This window comes from Peromyscus eremicus, chromosome 15 (assembly GCF_949786415.1).
Source record: "Peromyscus eremicus chromosome 15, PerEre_H2_v1, whole genome shotgun sequence".
Taxonomy (NCBI): Eukaryota; Metazoa; Chordata; class Mammalia; order Rodentia; family Cricetidae; genus Peromyscus; species Peromyscus eremicus.
In genome coordinates this window covers 73,131,089-73,148,175 of record NC_081431.1, presented here as the reverse complement: position 1 = coordinate 73,148,175, position 17,087 = coordinate 73,131,089, and the positions used below count along the sequence as shown (strand labels likewise).

Genomic DNA, 17,087 nt, shown 5'->3' with positions numbered 1-17,087 from the left:
CTGAGAAAAAAGCACGGAACTGGACAGTCAAGAAACAAAGCCCTGCTTGGTCTCCCTCTCCAGAGACTGACTCATCTCTCTCTCTCTCTCTCTCTCTCTCTCTCTCTCTCTCTCTCTCTCTCTCTCTCTCTCTCATTCTCTTGCTCATTCTCCCTTCTCCTCCCCCTTCCCTCCCCACCCCCCATAAGCTCCCCAAACAGTTAGGAAAGCACATCCATAAGTTGTCCCACTTTGAGTTTCAAAGACTTTGCAGATGTGAGGCCATGGAAATGGCCAGCATCACTAGTGACTGTTAGCAGTTGCCTCCAGGTGGCTTCTGGTGTGCATCTACTCAAGAGACTAGAAAAACCGTTTAACATTTTTGCAACCTATATTGTGTGGTTTAATTTTAAACATCTTACGACTTTCTGGTTAAAGATTTCTGGAAGATTGAAGTTAACTAAATGATTTCTTTTAGTTATGAAACTAGATTTGCTGAGAAATGAAAATGTCTAGAGGCATTTTATGCCTTTAGCATCTCGTAGTTTTCATTAATTCTCTTGTACCTTTGCTTTGCTGTGCACTCAGGTTGAGTCATTCCTTAAAAGGCAAAAGTAGGGTTGGAGATATAGCTTAGTAGTTAGAGCATAAACTCTTGCAGAGGACAGGAGTTCAGTTGCCAGGATCCACCTCTAACTCTAGCCTAGGCGGCTCTGGTGCCCCCTTCTGGCTTCTACAGGTATTGCGCTCACGTGGAGTACTGTTGACATACACAAATACACATAAGTAAAAATGAAAATAAATCCGTTTTTTAAGACAAAATTAAAGGTTACCCTTAAACACTGTGGTGTAGGGTAGAGTCTATCAGAAATACAGACCAAACAAGTGGTTCTTCAAGACCTGCCAGCATTTCATGTAGGCAAAAGGTCAAGAGTTTTCTAGAGTGGCTGCTGTTAGGAAGACCAAGTATATTTTGCCTGTTCCTCTTACACCTCCCCCATGCCATTGTCTCTTCTAGGGTGTTTGTTTGGGCACTTACTAACAAGACAAGCTGACTTTCTATTCTAGGTAGGTAGGTAGATAAGTAAGTAGGTGGGTGGACGGGTGGGTGAACAGATAGATGAATGGAGATTATATGAACGAGTTTTGACCACTTAGTCTATAAAATTAATTTTCTGTGCTTATTACAGATCTTTCTGTAGATTAATCTTGGAACTAATGTTGGAAGTGTCTGTTTTTTCTCTTGTGGGTTAAATTACCCAACATTTGAAATAGCACTCTTACCACAAAATGTACTTTAATGAGATGTGGGTCAATTATGGACAAATTTCTGACAAAATAGTAGTCAGAATTCTTTTTCTGTATGCCATATCATACAGGAGCCCATGAGTGTGGATGGCTTATCAAGCAGTTTGTGTAGGCATTATTCCATATCGCAGCTGTTCACTCTTCCGTGGTCTTTATTGTCCTCATAAAGCAGGCCTACTCCAGAGAGAGCATGGATTTTCATTTCTCTCGCATCTCTATGAACTGGAAAAGACTGAGCATGCACTTATATGAAAATCCACGAGGACTTCTTGAGCTGCCTGTTTTGAAACAGTATAAAGTGTCGGGATTTCCGTGGATGATGTTTGGCGAACTCTGAAGTGTGTGTGTGTGTGCACTGTCCCCAGTTCCCTTCTCATATAAGTGAGGTGATTCTTTTCCTTCCTTATTTTCCTGTGGGGCAGGTGAGAACCAGGCAGACCAAGTAGTTGGACCAGTGAGGCAGCTCTGTGGGTCACTTTGTGACTCTGGTACAGTAGTCTCTAAAGATAAGCAGCCCTGCTGTGTACACTTGAGGAAGCTCCTGTGTGTTGATTGGTACAGTGTGGCTCTCCTGATATGACCTATTCAGAACGGTAGCAGGAGTCGCCGATTAAACAGTCACCAATACTGCGAGTGCAAACCTCGGTGTTCCTGTGTCATTCTGTCCGAATGAAGAAGTTTCTAGTGAGGCCTTTGGGGTCGATCATTTAGATTATATCCTTGCCTCGCCTTCCCTTCCGGTAGATTGACAAGTGTCTGGACATCACTTACAAGCTCTTGGGGTCAGGTTCCACCCCAGCACAGAGCTGTTGGGCACACACTAAGTGGCTCCATTTCTCACTTGCACCTTCTTCTCTGTTGGGTAGTTTCATGATTCTGGTTAGTGAGATGTTCTTGTTTCAGTTATAAGTCTTTGCTCTGAAATACTAGGCTGTGTTCATTGTGATGTAGAAGATATGCTTGTTTTCACATCAGAGAATCAAGCTCACTAGTTTCCAAAGTCTCAAGGATCATTCCTACCTAGTCTAGAAGCTCTAGACCTCTGAAGATGAGATGTCTCTCCAGCTGTGATGGTAGGCATTCCTCTGCACTTACCCTGTACTCAGTGTTTCTGAAGAGTGTTTGTCAGTGATTTATTTCTGTTTCCTCACATCAAGAAGCACAGGTATCATAGTCTTCCTGAGCTTCACAGCCAAGATATTATTAGACCTTAGACTGTTGTATGACTTTGTCTAACAATCCAATGTTTCAATAATAACCTGTCCAGAGACAGCTATAAAATACTATTCCAAGGCTAGTAGAGGAATCTTCTTGCCCCAATACTGAGATTGTCATTTTTCTTGCTGTAGAGATCAGAAGATTATAAGCAGCCAATCCTGATTTCATATCTGTTGGTTTAGATGGTTGGCTTATGTGTGTGACATCTCCATCTTGACAAGGATGTCAAGAGCCATTTTCTTTTCATTAGGGGAGTTTGTAGACTTCAAGACTGGAGCCTTTATTCCTATTATTCATCCATATTAAATGGTCTTTTGGAGAACCAAGTGCCATGAAAACAGCTTTCGTCTCCAGAGCTCTTGTTGAGATGTCTGCTAAAGCCACAGATGTTCATTGTTTCTGACATGCTTAAATCTTACTATATTTGATGCCAGGCTGCCCTTTGGGAAGATTTCATTTCTCACATTTAAGTGTAATTTCACTTCCTTGTTTAAATCCACAGCCTTCTGAGGGACAGAGCACAGTTGAATTTATCCAGACCGTCCTGTCCATAAGACCTCATCATGGGCAGGTGGCCCATACTTCCCAGCATAGACAATGTCATAATTACATTTAAGCAAATGTGACTGATGCTTGTGAGTTTTTCTGTCTTCATTAAACTTGTTCGCCTTCTCTGAAACCCCTCATGCTGCACGCTAGCACGGAGCAGCCGTATCCCCCGACCCAGCATGAGTCAGGGGTGCAGCCGCGATACCAGCCGTGAGAGCAGCCGCGATACCAGCCCTGCTCGGGGCTTCGCTCCACTCGGTGAGTACCCACAGGCGCTGCGCAGGGGCTCCCGGTGCTTCTGCAGACACTGCTGGGTGGAATGACCGCTTCCCTCTGCTGCCCTGTGATCCTGTCTTCCTTCTCTCTTCCCTCTTCCTTAGTCACCCTTGTGGTCCCCTCTGCATGCATAAACTTCAGCAACTACCAGTTTTCACACATTAGAGGAAACAAACACCATTTCAGTCTGCCATGGCCCTATGTGGCCACCCGTCCCTGGGCAAGCCCATTCCTGTGGCAGGGTCTAACATAAGGCAAAGCTTAGCTGAAGTGAATGGCTTCACGTGAATTCACACTTAGTCATCAGATTTCTGGTTTGCCTTGATTTTTCCTAAAGAGGATGGAACCAAGGCCTCAGGCTTCCAGGGTGCTAGGCTCTGAGCCACGCCCCCAAGCCCAATATATATTATTCAGAGGAAGGACAAAAGTATAATCATACCATGTTTTGAAAGTGAAATGGGTTTTAGTTTTAATAGCCCTGCCTTCCTCTAAAGTGGACATAGTGCATCTGTTTAGTACAGACTGTCAGTTCCCAGAGGTGTCCATCCACACACTAATGAAAAGCTTCTTCTCCTTCGATGGTTATTTTTCACTTGTTTGGCATGTCTGGTGCCATCCGGGGTGTGTTTTACTCTTAATGAACATAAGAATGGAAGTAATTTTGTGTTAGACCCAGACCGGAAATGATCCCAGTTCCCAGTGAAGCAGGGGCCTCAGCAGGCTGTGCTTTTTTCTTTTGACTGTGTGATTAGCCAGCTGATCTTTTCGCTCTGTAAATGTCGCTCTGAGAGAGACAGTAGTAGATCAAGTCTCGCTCTCTCTCTCTCTTGCTGATGCCAGACACCTCTTCTGATGCCTTGTTTTTTCTCCAGTGTCGGTGACTGAAGTGGAGGTGTAGCCTCTGACGACGGATACCCAAGGCCTTCTGGACAGTTCTCTTACTCTAGTGGCTCCTTCCCTGGGTGGTCAGCTTTCCTTCTGTCCCTCTGTCAGGCAGCTTTGCCAACACAGGTCAGGTGTGCTGCAGCACCCACACGCCTTGGAGTTGAATCTCAAGATAGCAGCAGTGGGCCTACTCATGTTTAACCCCTTGCTGAACTGGTGATTTTTCCTTTTCAGTTCAGGCTGTACACCTGTGCGCCTTGGCTCACTATCTGACCTTCCTAACAACCTGTTACATGAGTAAGCAGTTCAGTCTGTGGATGATTTTGTGTGTTAGAAGCAGGTCAGCGTTTTTCTTATTATGGCTGACATTTTGCACTGTCTGTGGACCCAGCCTTGAAGTCTGACACACAGTTGTGGACCAGACAAGGAGGGCTGAATTCTTGGTATCTAGATTGAACCCTGAGCAATTGATTGATTACATCAGTTTTGCTCCTTGGGTAAACAGATCTGCTTAACTGTGTTGGTGACATCTCAAAATATTCCAGTGTGTAGTTGCTGCTGCCAAGGCAGAAGCTGCGGCTCCCAATGAACTCTGGCTTCATCAGCTGCTGACTTCTGTTGTGGTCGGGGCAGTAGGAAATGCCTCTAGCTGAATTTTTAGACCATGCCTTTTACCTCCTTGGGTTAAATCTGGCCCCCAAACTTGTGTCCAGAGGGATAACAAAGGGCACCATTTGAAGCATCAGCTGGCACACTGAGTGACGAGCACCCTTATCATCAGCCTCCAAGCCTGATCTTACAGTCAGACATTGAAGCTGCGGAGCCAGGTGTGATTTTGGCTCCCAGCCTGCCTTGTTCAAAAGCAGTTCTGGTGAGTGTCTCTTAACCCTTGAGGTAAAAGCTTTGTAGTGAAGTCCTTACTGAGTTAGACACAGAAAAGGGCTCAAGAGATTTTACTGAAGTGTTGGTTTCCAGGTTTGGAGTTAGGACCAGAGGATTCAGAGAGGCGTCCCAGAAAGTGGTTGTCCTGTGGGAGCTTGCTCCATATCCCTGATTGCCTCCTTTTTCTTGTCTCCATGATCACTTTCCACCAGTTACCCTTTGAGTAAACTTACATGACGAGACTGCATTAGGAGAAGGAAGGAAGGAAGGAAGGAAGGAAGGAAGGAAGGAAGGAAGGAAGGAAGGAAGGAAGGAAGGAAACTGTTCCTCAGTGAATGCAGAACGCTCTCTGCCTCCACAGAGGATTGGTTCCAAGGCTGCCTGCAGATGCTCAAGTCCATTCTAGAAAATGCTGGAGTATTAAACAGCCTATGCTTCTCACACCCCACTGCCCGTACGTTCAAATCATTGCTGGATTGTTTATAATATGAAACACAGTGTAAGTGCTGCATAAATGGTTGTTGTGCTGTGTTCTTTAGGGACTAATGACAAAGTCTATTCAAAATCTACAGGCGTGGAAGCTGTGGACAGTTGCCAGTTGTACCTGCTGTTTTTAAGTTTGTAACCCTGTGTTGAAGCCTCTCAGTAGTCTTAATGCGAAGCAAAATTACAGACTTGAACTCTGCTGCCAATCAAGTCAGACTTTGTTTGACACAAGGGAGTCCTCCATGGATTCCACTGCTGGGTGTTCACTTGGGGATTCAACAGAGGAGTCATTACAAAGCAGACGTTCTATAGAGTACTGTGTTCAAACCAAAGAAATACATTTTAAGAAACCTACAGACAGATCAAGTATTGCTTAAATCCATTTTCAATGTAAGCTTCAAGATAGAGCGCGCATGTGATAGATAAGAACTATGCAGTTCACTCTGGTCTAAGGGAACCATAACCAACTTCCTTATCTAAGAAAGTGGTAAGTCTTGTTCTAGACCCCTCACCTCAGTGTTTTGTATGTGAATCCTCCGAAAAGAGGATTTTCCCTTTTTTTATTTCAAGCTGCTAAAATTTGTATTGCTTGACCAGGTAATGTTTTCTTCTAAATATCACATCTACCTCAGGGTATATATTTTATAAAATGGCATGAGCTTAGAAATAAAATTACATTTAAGGTTGGAGGTTTTTAATGCTTTGTGAATAAATGTGTGAGTTTTAATGTATGCAGAATAATAGAGGGGGGTAAAGGGTTTCACCTCTGTGATTTTGTTAAACGTGAGCATTCTATGTATAACACCATGACTTTTCCAGAGCAATGAAAGGCAACAGGTATTTTCTATTGTTTTCACTAGATGAGTAACTGAATGTTATATGGACCTGTGACATCAGCATTTCAAACCAACTTCTTATTCCATATTATTTCTCAAAATTACTCTCTTCACAAGGATGGAATTTAACATCTATTTCATCAGGTTGATGGATTTGTAAACGTATTACAAATACTTATTCATAAAATGTTATCCTAAATGTAAGTTTCCGCTGACCTTCACTGCTACCCCGAATGCTAATACTGTCACCAGTGCTGCTGTGTGCTGGCAGTGGGGTGTGTCCCCGTTAACACTCTCCATGACAAACTAGAGGTAGGTCTGTGACTAACACCACTTTAGAGATGAAGAAACCAAGAGAAACAGAGGGTTAGTGTATTACCAAGGGCCACAGCCAGCTGTGGGTAAACCAGACCTGCCGTTTGTGTTTCTGAACCAGTGCTCACACGGACCCCTGCACTGTGTCTCCAGGGAAGGCGTCTACACTCACTGCCCGGGGATGCTGAACAGTCCAACAAGTGCATTGATAACTAACTAGGGTAGCTGTGCAGTAGACACCAGTCCTTTCCACTGGGCAGAATGCATTGTTGAGCCCCCTTGTGATCCATGAATTTCTGTTGAGATAACATTATGAACCTCTCTGCTTTTGTTTTTGGTGCATGGTGGCATATGCATCACATACCAGTGACCCATCTCGTGAGCTGAGTTAATGATCCATCCTCTGCTGTCCGCCCTGGGTTCAGGCAGTGCTCTGACTCCTGGTGTTCTTCATGTGGCTTATTTCTGTAATGGCTGATGGAAGCTTCGTGGTGTGAATTAAACCTGGAGTCTGAGTCCGTCAGTGCGTCCTTAGTATGAAGCACTGTAACGAGTGCCTCTGTCCTGCCTGTGTGTGTAAGAGCTGTGTGAGGCCAGCGGCCACCATGCAGTGTGGGGGCCAGTCCTGCTGTCCATTCATACCCAGCACCATTTCTTCATGAGAAACGCGGCCTTGGTGGTAGCAGCCCCCGCACTTCCTCTGGTACTTGTGTGTTAACCCTGTGGGTGTTGCCGTTCCTTTTACCTGCAGCCTCTCGACGTCATTCCAGGTCCACTAGTGCTCTCTCCACTGCTGAATCTGTTGGGCAGTCAGGTGAACAAGTGCTAACTGCATGACTCGGCTTCCCATCCGTCCCCACCCCATGTCAGCCTCTGTTGTCATCCTGTCGGCTAGCGCTCGCTCGGCATGTGTGCACTTCATGTCCACCCTCCCGCCTGTGTTTTCTTTTTTTCAGTTGTCGAATGTTTATGGTTCTGTTCATAGGCTTGATGCTTGGTCGCCTATTTGGCATTGTTTCTCTAGCGTTCATATTTACATCGAAACAAAAATCAGGGAAGTACTTCCTTCTTCCTCACACCCCTTCCCAGGAAAAGAACAGCCCTACGCAGGTGTCACTAGGCCTCCCGTGGGGAAGGAGGGGTGCTGTCATCCAGCAGGCTCACTGCAGTGTCCTGTCAGAGGCTAAGTTAGTGTGTTAGTGTCAGGCACCAGTTCCACACACCTCCAGTGACTGCACACAGAGTTTCACACACAGGAAGGTACATACAAAGCCCCGAAAGCTTTACAGAAAAGCAGGGTCAGGATCCAGGCCGTGAAGAGGCAAGAGGTTAGTCTCACTGCCTGTGAACTCCAGACCTGCCTTAGCTTCACTTACCCAGAACTCACTGGCCACAGGAGTAGAGAGTGAATGTCTACAGATGCATCCGTGTGCCTCCTTAACTGGCGTCCTGTTCATACACTAATAACCCCTAATGGCTAGTTTCTCAATGGAGTCAGCATGCTCTACTAAGTCACATGCCATTAATGGTGCCAATGCTTACCTGTTTATCAAGTTACTTGCCCTCGCATTCTTTCTTCTAAACGAAGCCAGCTACATGTTTTCACCATGTAGGCTCGGATTGAATGTGTTCCCTTAAGGATTAGGGGCCAGGCCGAGGGCACAGTCCTCTGTATCCATCCCTTGGAAAACAGCTTTATCATGTTGGAACAGTGAGGATGGACGACAGTGTTTTGCCTGGTGAAAACAAAAAGTCTGTCATTTTGCTTAGATCTACACAAGCATGTCCCCTTCAGATCCACAGGTCACAGTGTCTACTTTATCAGATGACCAACAGTTGCTGTGTGTGGCAAAGCTATATGCATCTGGGGAGCACTGAATCCTTGCTTTATTCTTAAAAAGTTTTAATTTTCTGTCTGAAAAGATCCTGTATTATCCCTGGAATAAGAATTGCTGGCATGAAATCTACTTGTGTTTTTTTGTTTTGTTTTTTAATTTCTGTTTGTTTTTAAGACTTTATGTTTATGCTGGGTAACTTTTAAATGGCTTTTAACTGAATTACTCATTTCCTTACTCATAAATCCCCTGCTATCTACCCTTTTTTAATGGAAAAAAAAAGACTTGAACCAAAATTACTTACAAAACAGCATGCATATAACTCTTAATTCTATCCCTGCTTCACGTTCTAACAAATAAGCATACATGTGTAGGCATGAGTTGACCGTCCAAGGTCTTTGTAGTTCATAAGCAGCAGTAACTCACCACCAAAACCTAATGGAATAAGATGACATTTGTAATCATCAGCAAGTGCATTAAAAAAGGGGATAGTATAACATACAGTTTTTGTTTCTTTATTAAAAAATTCGTGACTGTGTATGAGTCTTTTGACTAGCAGTGTGTAAATTATTTTTCCTGCCTGTGGTGGTAGAAGGTGATATTTTTAAAAAGCTAAATAATGCTTCATTTTTAAAGTTCACTAATTTTGTAGATAGTGTCTTATTCCCTGTCCAATGCTTAAAGATATCATTTCATAAGAAATTCCTAGAGCCCAGCCAGGTGAATCAGCAGGTAAAGGCACACCACCAAGCCTGACAACCTGAATTGGGTATCTGGGGCCCACAATAGAAAAAGAGAACTAACTCCTGCAAGTTGTCCTCTGACTTCCATATGAGTATCATAGCCCCTCCCCACAGAATAAAAAATAAATTAAAATATAATTTCAAAAGAAAGATCAATTCCTATAAAAATACATACTGTATCTTATTCCAAATGCTGTATTGCTAACGTGTGACTAAGGCAGAGGTTTATTTTTCCTTGTCCAAACAGTGTTTATTAATGCAGGAAAAACATTTTTTTTTATCTTAACATATTTTTTCTTCTAAAGGTTTCTATGTATTAGGATTTTAATGAGTAAACTTTTCATCAGTAGATGATGAGCCCTCCCTGGAATGTCTAACGTCCAGGAACTTTCTCCTGCTGTGGTTTTAGTCTCCAGCACTTTCTAAGCTGGTTCGCTGACTCAGTGGGACTTTAAGAAGTAAGTCTTCATTTACCTGATGAAGACACCCTAGGAGGCTGGAGAGGTGCTCGGCCGTAAGAGTGCTCACGGCTTCTCCAGAGAACGCGTGTTGAGTGGCCAGTACCCATGTTATGCCGCTCACACGTGCCTCTAATTCCAGCTCAGGGCATCCAGAGCCCTTTTCTCGCCTCTTAGCACACGTGTGGCATACACTCTCACACATTCACGCAAATAAATTAAAATAGCTTTTAAAAAGAACTTTGGAATAATTGCTTAAATTGCTAACATTTATCTAAGTTTTTGGATTCCTTCTGTCTTATGTATATAAAGTTTATCGTTCAAAAATCCTTAAAGGAACTCAAGTAAAATTTAAATGAAAGATGTCTAAATGATTAATGTTCTGAAAAGAAGGCACTAGATTTTTATGGTGATTATTAGATAATTTTAGTAAGTTGATCTTTAAATAATAATAACACTAAGGAAAATTTGTACCAAGATCAATTTAATAATTTATTTTAAATTTTAACTTTTCCCATCACTTTGCCTTAGATATTATTCCCCAAACCATGAAGCTTGCTTAAGTTAGGCGAACTTCAAGGCACTTGCCTCTAGAAGGAAAGCTAATGGAGTAAAAGATTCAACCCAGAACCCTGCTCCCTTCCATGAGTTCTCCTCTCTTCTGCCCCAAGCCTTTCCCGTGATAAAATGTCCAGAACAGGCTCCACTTAAAAAACAAACACACAAACAGGGAAAAGCACTTGCTGTGACTCATTAGTGTTGAATGTGAATACCTCAGCCCTACCACTGGCAGGCACGTCCAGTGCCGTTCTCAGCGGCCGGAGAGTTTCATGTCTTTCTGTCTGTAGTGGGAGGAGGCAGGAGCCCTGGCAGAGAACTGAGAAGATGCAAGTCGACTGACGTGGGTTCTGCTTTTGTTTTTGAATAGATCGGTTTGGGCTGGGCCAGTCGGGAAGGATCCCTGGTTCCGTGAATGCCATGCGAGTGTTGAGCACCAGCACAGACCTGGAAGCGGCCGTGGCGGACGCGCTGGTAAGAGGCACGGGGGGATGGGCACACAGCTGATCACACATCCTTTTCCGTCTTGACACCGCATTGCCTAAGATCAGGTGACTACGTCGTCATGTACGCGCTCAGAAGGGGTGTGAGTAGGGCTGGGGTGACGGCTCCACGACTAAAGCACATGGAAAGGTGAGGACCAGAGTTCAGATCCCGGACCCACGTGGGTACCAGGTTCAGGGGTGGCCTGCCTGTAACCCCAGCATTCCAGAGGCAGAGTGGGATCCTCTGAGCAAGCTTGCTGGCTAGGTTACATTAGCAGCTTGTGGGTTTTAGTGAGAGACCATGCCTCAACTGAGTAAGACAGTGAGCAAGGATGACCCTCCACATCCTCTTAATACACACGCGCGCACGCTCACACGCACACGCATTGACATGCTCATACACCACATATATACACAGGAGAAAAAGAGAAAAAAGTTCTGTAAAGTTTATTATTTTTTCTTTCTCACACTTTTACCTCTTTACAACACATAGTGAAGTCAGCCTCCCAGGAAGTAGCAGCATTGAGAACCTGACCCGTGCATGCTCCTTGGCACTCAGGAGACTGTGATGACATTGGGCTTCCCACATGTCATCAAGCCACCTCTGGTGTTCTGTCTGCCATAGCTTCTTTCCCACAGTATTTCCCGTTTTCATCCTCTTGCCTCCGGTGCTTTTTGAGTTTTGCCAGCACAGCCCGCACACATGATCGTAACTGCAGACGATGGAGTTTGAGACCCGACAGTTGTATTTACTCTGTTCCGTGGTTCTGACCTGGGGGATTGCCCCACCCCTAAGAACGGATCAACTCTGTATTTGAGAAGAGTGGCCTGGGGTGGGGAGGTGGCTCAGTCACTGAAGTACTTGTCGTATGAGCACCAGGACCTGAGCGTCATCCCCAGAACCATCCATAACTGCATCAGGGATGGGACGGGCTCATGTCTTGGGCTTGCTGGCCAGCCAGCTGAGCTGAGTCCATGAGCTCAGGAATAAGTGAGATCCTGTCTCAAAAACAAGGTAAACAGCATCTTAAAGAATGGTACCTCAGATTCAACCCCTCCCCCCCCCCCCCACACACACACATGCATACACATGAAAATTTTCTTAAATATTAAGGTTTGGTCTCTAAATATCTAAAGCACTAGTGGAGGGAATTTTTGCATATTACATTATTATACTAAAAAAAAAAAAAGTCAAGTGCTCATGTCTACTTCAGTCTGTGGCACAGCAAACTGTTCGGTAGGGTCAACCTGTGGTGAGCTTGCCTCCCAGCTGGTAGGAACAGCCTCCCACACCCGCTTCAAGTGCTCAGCATCTGAAATAGGTGCTCTTCAGAATGGTCTCATGGTTCTGCCCTCTGCTGTTCTAAGAGTTATCCTCTTGTTAGGAAAAGAGCACCCACACAACACTGTCTTACTTTCCAGTCTAAGGTTTTGGATTCAGCCCGTGCCACCTGACCATCGCTTTGTGGCCTGTGGCTACCGGGAATCCCGCTTCCATCCCCTCGCTTCTCTGCCTTGTTTGGTCTTGCTCAGTCAGGTGCTTTCTGTAATGCCTATCTGTGAGCAAGCTGTTGACCGCTGTCAGAAGGCTTTCCTGGGTAGGCAGCCAGCCTGGCCAGCTCTGTTCATCAGCCTAAGCACAGAAGGACCTTTTTCTGGCAGTATTGCTGGAACCATGGTTTTAACCTAAGAGTCGAGAGCTGGAACAGAATCCAGTGAGGCTTTCTTTTTCCAAGTCAGAGTATTCTGAATCTGCCTTTTATATATGCGGAGATCCTATAGGAAGTGGTGGTCAGGAGCTGGGAAACAATGGAGCTGAACCCTCAACTAAGAGGCAGATTTTCTGAGCTGTTTAAAGCCCACGTAAGGGACCATCTGCAAAGTCTAGGAGGCAAAGTGGAGCTGGAGAGTTCAGACCTTTGCTGAGTGACGTGAGCGACCTCTGAGCCCCAGGCCCGTTCTGTCCCTGCCTCCCTCGCTCCGTTGTCCACTCTGTCTGGTCTGTCCGAGTGACCTGCTGCTGAAGGGGAAGTGCCGGAATGGTAGGGAATCCTTGCCTACAGAATGGAAGCCCCTGGGGTCAGCAGAAGATCTCATAGGAACAATACTGGATGAATGGTGACTTAAGAGATGTGCCTCCTGGGTGTGGGGAGTCTCAGAGAGAATTCTGCCGTGAACCAGAGAGCCTGGGGAGAGGCGCAGGACTAGGAAATGTGTTTGAAAAGCAGTCTGCTACCATCTCCTCAGACAAACCGCTTGCCTGCCCGTGTTTTGGTTTGCTAAGAGATGTTTGCTCTACACTTTTGTTGCCAGAACAATCCCCACATATGCTTCTGACATAATTCTCTATGCTTTTTCCCCCGTCCTCCAATCCTTTCCTGCCTCCAGCTGTTAGGAGACGCCAGGAGCAAGGTACCCGTGCTTTCGCTTTTGTTTACGACTTTTCTCTGTTGCAAGTGTGTTTCTTTTAGAATTTAGTTGAAAGCAGCACAGAATGTAGTAGTTTTAGTTAGAAATTCTGGTCTCACGTGTTTCTGGTAAGCATTCTGGTTTGCTGTCTTGTGATGGAGTCGGTCACCTTTCACATACTTCTGTGTTTTTGTTTTGTTTTTTATGTCACTCTCCCTCTCCTTTTAGTGTTTCATTTTATTAACTCAGCTTGTGTCTATTTTTATCATAATTTCATGAATAGATCTGTCAACCAACCTTTTTTCTTATTTTAGGAATCTGGCTTATATGTAAGTGTAAATCATATGGTTTATTATCTAAATCAAAAATATTTTCAAAGGTAAAAAGGGAATGCTATGAATAACTTTGTTGGAACAGGAGGCAGTACAGTCGTGAGCAAGCTGGTATTCAAAATAATTGACATTATTTGAAAATTAAAACATTCTGTGTGGCTAGAGTCAGTAACTGCGTTTAGGAAACACTGTACGTGTCAACCTTATCGTTCTGTTGTACTATATACGGGTTTAACACACTGTCTTATATTCAGCATGTGAGAAAGGAGTGAAGAGGCTGTTGTGGTCTGCTTAAAAAGAAGCCTGTTAGGCTGGAGAGATGGCTCAGAGGTTAAGAGCACTGGCTGCTCTTCCAGACGCCCTGAGTTCAATTCCCAGCACCCACATGGTGACTCACAGCCATCCGTAGTGAGATCTGGTGCCCTCTTCTGGCATGCAGGCATACATGCAGACAGAACACTGTATATATAATAAATAAATCTTTTTAAGAAAGCCTATTTGCGTTATAAAACCAAGTGATGTTATTAACTAAAGTGGCTCATGCAGTATGGGACCCTTCCACCACTGACATTTCAACTGCATGCTTCTTAAAAGAAAGCGTGATTGTTCAAGCTGGGGCACCCACAGACCATGCTTGAGGTGGATTGCTCTAGGCTCTGGAGGGGCTGAGCATGTGCACACGTCTGCAGTGTGTCAGGACTTTTATCCTTCAGAGTTCCATTGAACACTCGCAGTAGTCAGCTGAGGCAAGTGTAATGGTTCCCCTCCCTGCGAGGAGTCACGGAGGCAATGGCATGGTGCCAACAGTGATGCCAGGTTCGGAACCCAAGACCCCTGCCACCCATACACATACACGCACTTTCTACAGGACAGCAAATCTTCTCTCCCTCACCAAGATGTGCACCGTGTCACTTCTGTCACTGCCTTGACAGTTCCCCGATCTGTAAGCATAGAAGGTGTATGCGTGTGTGTCTTTTTACACTGAGGTCTGCGCTGTAGTTTTTGGTAAATGACTCCTGAAAGGCTCACCTTCCACTTCTTCCTTACCCCGCCCTCATGGGACGGTGCAGAAGAAGCCTGTGAGGAGGAGGTATGAGCCCTATGGGATGTACTCTGACGATGATGCCAACAGTGACGCCTCCAGTGTGTGCTCTGAGCGCTCGTATGGCTCCAGGAACGGGGGCATTCCTCATTATCTGCGGCAGACTGAGGACGTAGCGGAAGTTCTCAACCACTGCGCTAGTTCCAACTGGTCGGAAAGGAAAGAGGGGCTCCTGGGCCTGCAGAACTTACTGAAGAGCCAAAGAACACTGAGGTGAGATCAAGACACTCTGCCATGAGCTATATCCCAGTACCCTGTTAGACTCACCAGGGGCTTTGAGGGAGGCTGCCATTACAGAGTCCTTGTGAAGTTCTAGTCACTGGGTGCTAACAATGGGAAGACATAGTGCCTGCCACGCAGATGCTTGGAAACATCTAGAAAATTCTCTGCAATCTGTTAGGCTGCTAAGACATTTGGTTCCCACAAGGTGCACTCTGTCCATCAGATGATGCTCCTGAGGGGTCAGGTACAGAAAGCAGCTGCACATTGCTAGGCCTTACTCCTCCCCAGGATCCAGGATAAAATGTCCTGTCTGTAAAGTCATACCACTCCTGTGTACCGAGCGAGCCCTGGATGACACAGGGCCCTCCCCAACAGCAGCAGCACATTAGCTTAACAGTGATTATTGCTTGTACCTTCCTTTGATATTTCATAAAGGTTTTTTTTGGTTTTTCAAGACAGGGTTTCTCTGTGTAGCTTTGTGCCTTTCCTGGAACTCACTCTGTAGCCCAGACTGGCCTCAAACTCACAGAGATCCACCTGGCTCTGCCTCCCGAGTGCTGGGATTAAAGGCGTGCGCCATCACTGCCCAGCTTCATAAAGTTTTTAAATAAGCAAGTATTACATACACCAAAAAAGTATGCATTTATGCCGCATTTCATTACATCTAAGCTGCCACTGGCATGGCATTATTTTATAACTCATGAAATAATAGACAACTAGTTAGGTATGGGTAGTTTGTGCCTGTAATCTCAGCGCTTGTGAATCTGTTAGTTTTGGGCCAGTCTGGACTACCGAGTGAGATCCTGACTCCATCCCTCCCCAAAATAAAAGGAAAGAAAAAAGGATGATAAATTCTGTTCACTGATCAAGCCTGTTAATATGTCCTTGGTTTTAAGACCAACCTGCTAAGCAGCTGTGAGTGAAGAGTGTGGAAGCCATGAAACACACTGTATTACAACTTCTGAGCATTGCTGCAGAGAAGGGCAGGGTTTTGTGGGTTGTTTTTGTTTTTGTTTTTTTAAGAAAAAAAAAATGTGAGCCTGAATAAGTTTGTGGCTATGGGTAGAAGACCATTCTGGCTCCATGTGGTTCGTGAACTGTTGGCGGTCCAGTCTGCCTCTGCACACCCTTGCTTCCCTTAGCCCCTTCTGCCCATGCAGATGATGGGAGAGATTCTGTCACAAGCTTCTGGAACACAGGCACCTTGTGATTGGTCAAGGTTGTTCTGGAAGCTGTTTGGTCTTGTTGACTAGTCCACTTTCTGGATTCTCCGTGTTTACTAGGTTTACCCGCGTGGTCCTTGCGAACCTGCTAGCACTGATCTAGGTCCCTGAAGGATCATTGAGGCGTCTGTGTCTCCGATGTGTGAAGAAGGTGGATTGTCCCAGGGTGACGGGAAAGAAGAACTCTTCTCCCCACCTTGATGTGACAGGGGGACTCAGTTATGCTGAAAAGTTGGGAGAAAAGGCACAGGGCACAGTGTGCACTGAGGCTTTCTTTGGCCCCAGTCTTAACTGTTGTCTTGTACTCTCCTCAGCCCTGTGGCATAGGCTTATCTTCAGTGCCCAGCTGAAAGAGAAGATGCCATTGTACGTGTTAAGAGTGCAGGTCTGTGGTCCAGTGAGATGGCTCGGTGGGTAGGGTGCTCACTGCTGAGCCTGGCAACCTGAGTTCAGTCCTTGGACCCCTGCCACGTGGTAGAAGGAGAGAATTTACTCCCACGGGTTGTCTGTGACCTTCACACACGTGCATGTGCACACGTACATAAATAGTTAGCCTGGCGGGTGAAAACAGACCTGGGCTGAAGTAAGGGGACTTGGCTCACATCTGTCCACCTCAGGGTGGCAGTGAGCAGACGGCAATGAAACCTGTTTCCTCATCTTACAATGAGTCTAAGGCTGGCCTTTAGACTCTCAATTTCATCACGAATTAGATCAGACAATTCACTTGAGATAGGTTTTTTGTGGTTGTTGTTAAATCGCTAAAGATTAGGTAAAGGGTTTCTAAAGCAAAGCCATAACTAGCTGCGCGGTGATACTACATTTTAAACTCATTTATTTCCGTTTTTCTCCCCTAGTCGAGTAGAATTGAAGAGATTGTGTGAGATTTTCACCCGAATGTTTGCTGACCCTCACAGCAAGGTAACCAGGCCTTATGTATCTTCGTCTGCATGCCTGTGTGAACTGTGTACTCCACCCCAGGACTGAGA

General features: G+C 45.3%; 1 protein-coding gene across 1 annotated transcript in view; it reads left to right on the top strand.

Annotated features, from left to right (window-relative positions):
- The window catches only part of Clasp1 (cytoplasmic linker associated protein 1), a 241,274-nt gene that overhangs the window by 164,107 nt on the left and 60,080 nt on the right, over positions 1-17,087 (top strand). The window contains exons 23-26 of the mRNA XM_059280301.1: positions 10,699-10,802; positions 13,202-13,225; positions 14,625-14,869; positions 16,956-17,019. Of these exons, the coding sequence (XP_059136284.1) occupies positions 10,699-10,802; positions 13,202-13,225; positions 14,625-14,869; positions 16,956-17,019 (437 nt within the window). The remainder of the gene's footprint in view (positions 1-10,698; positions 10,803-13,201; positions 13,226-14,624; positions 14,870-16,955; positions 17,020-17,087) is intronic.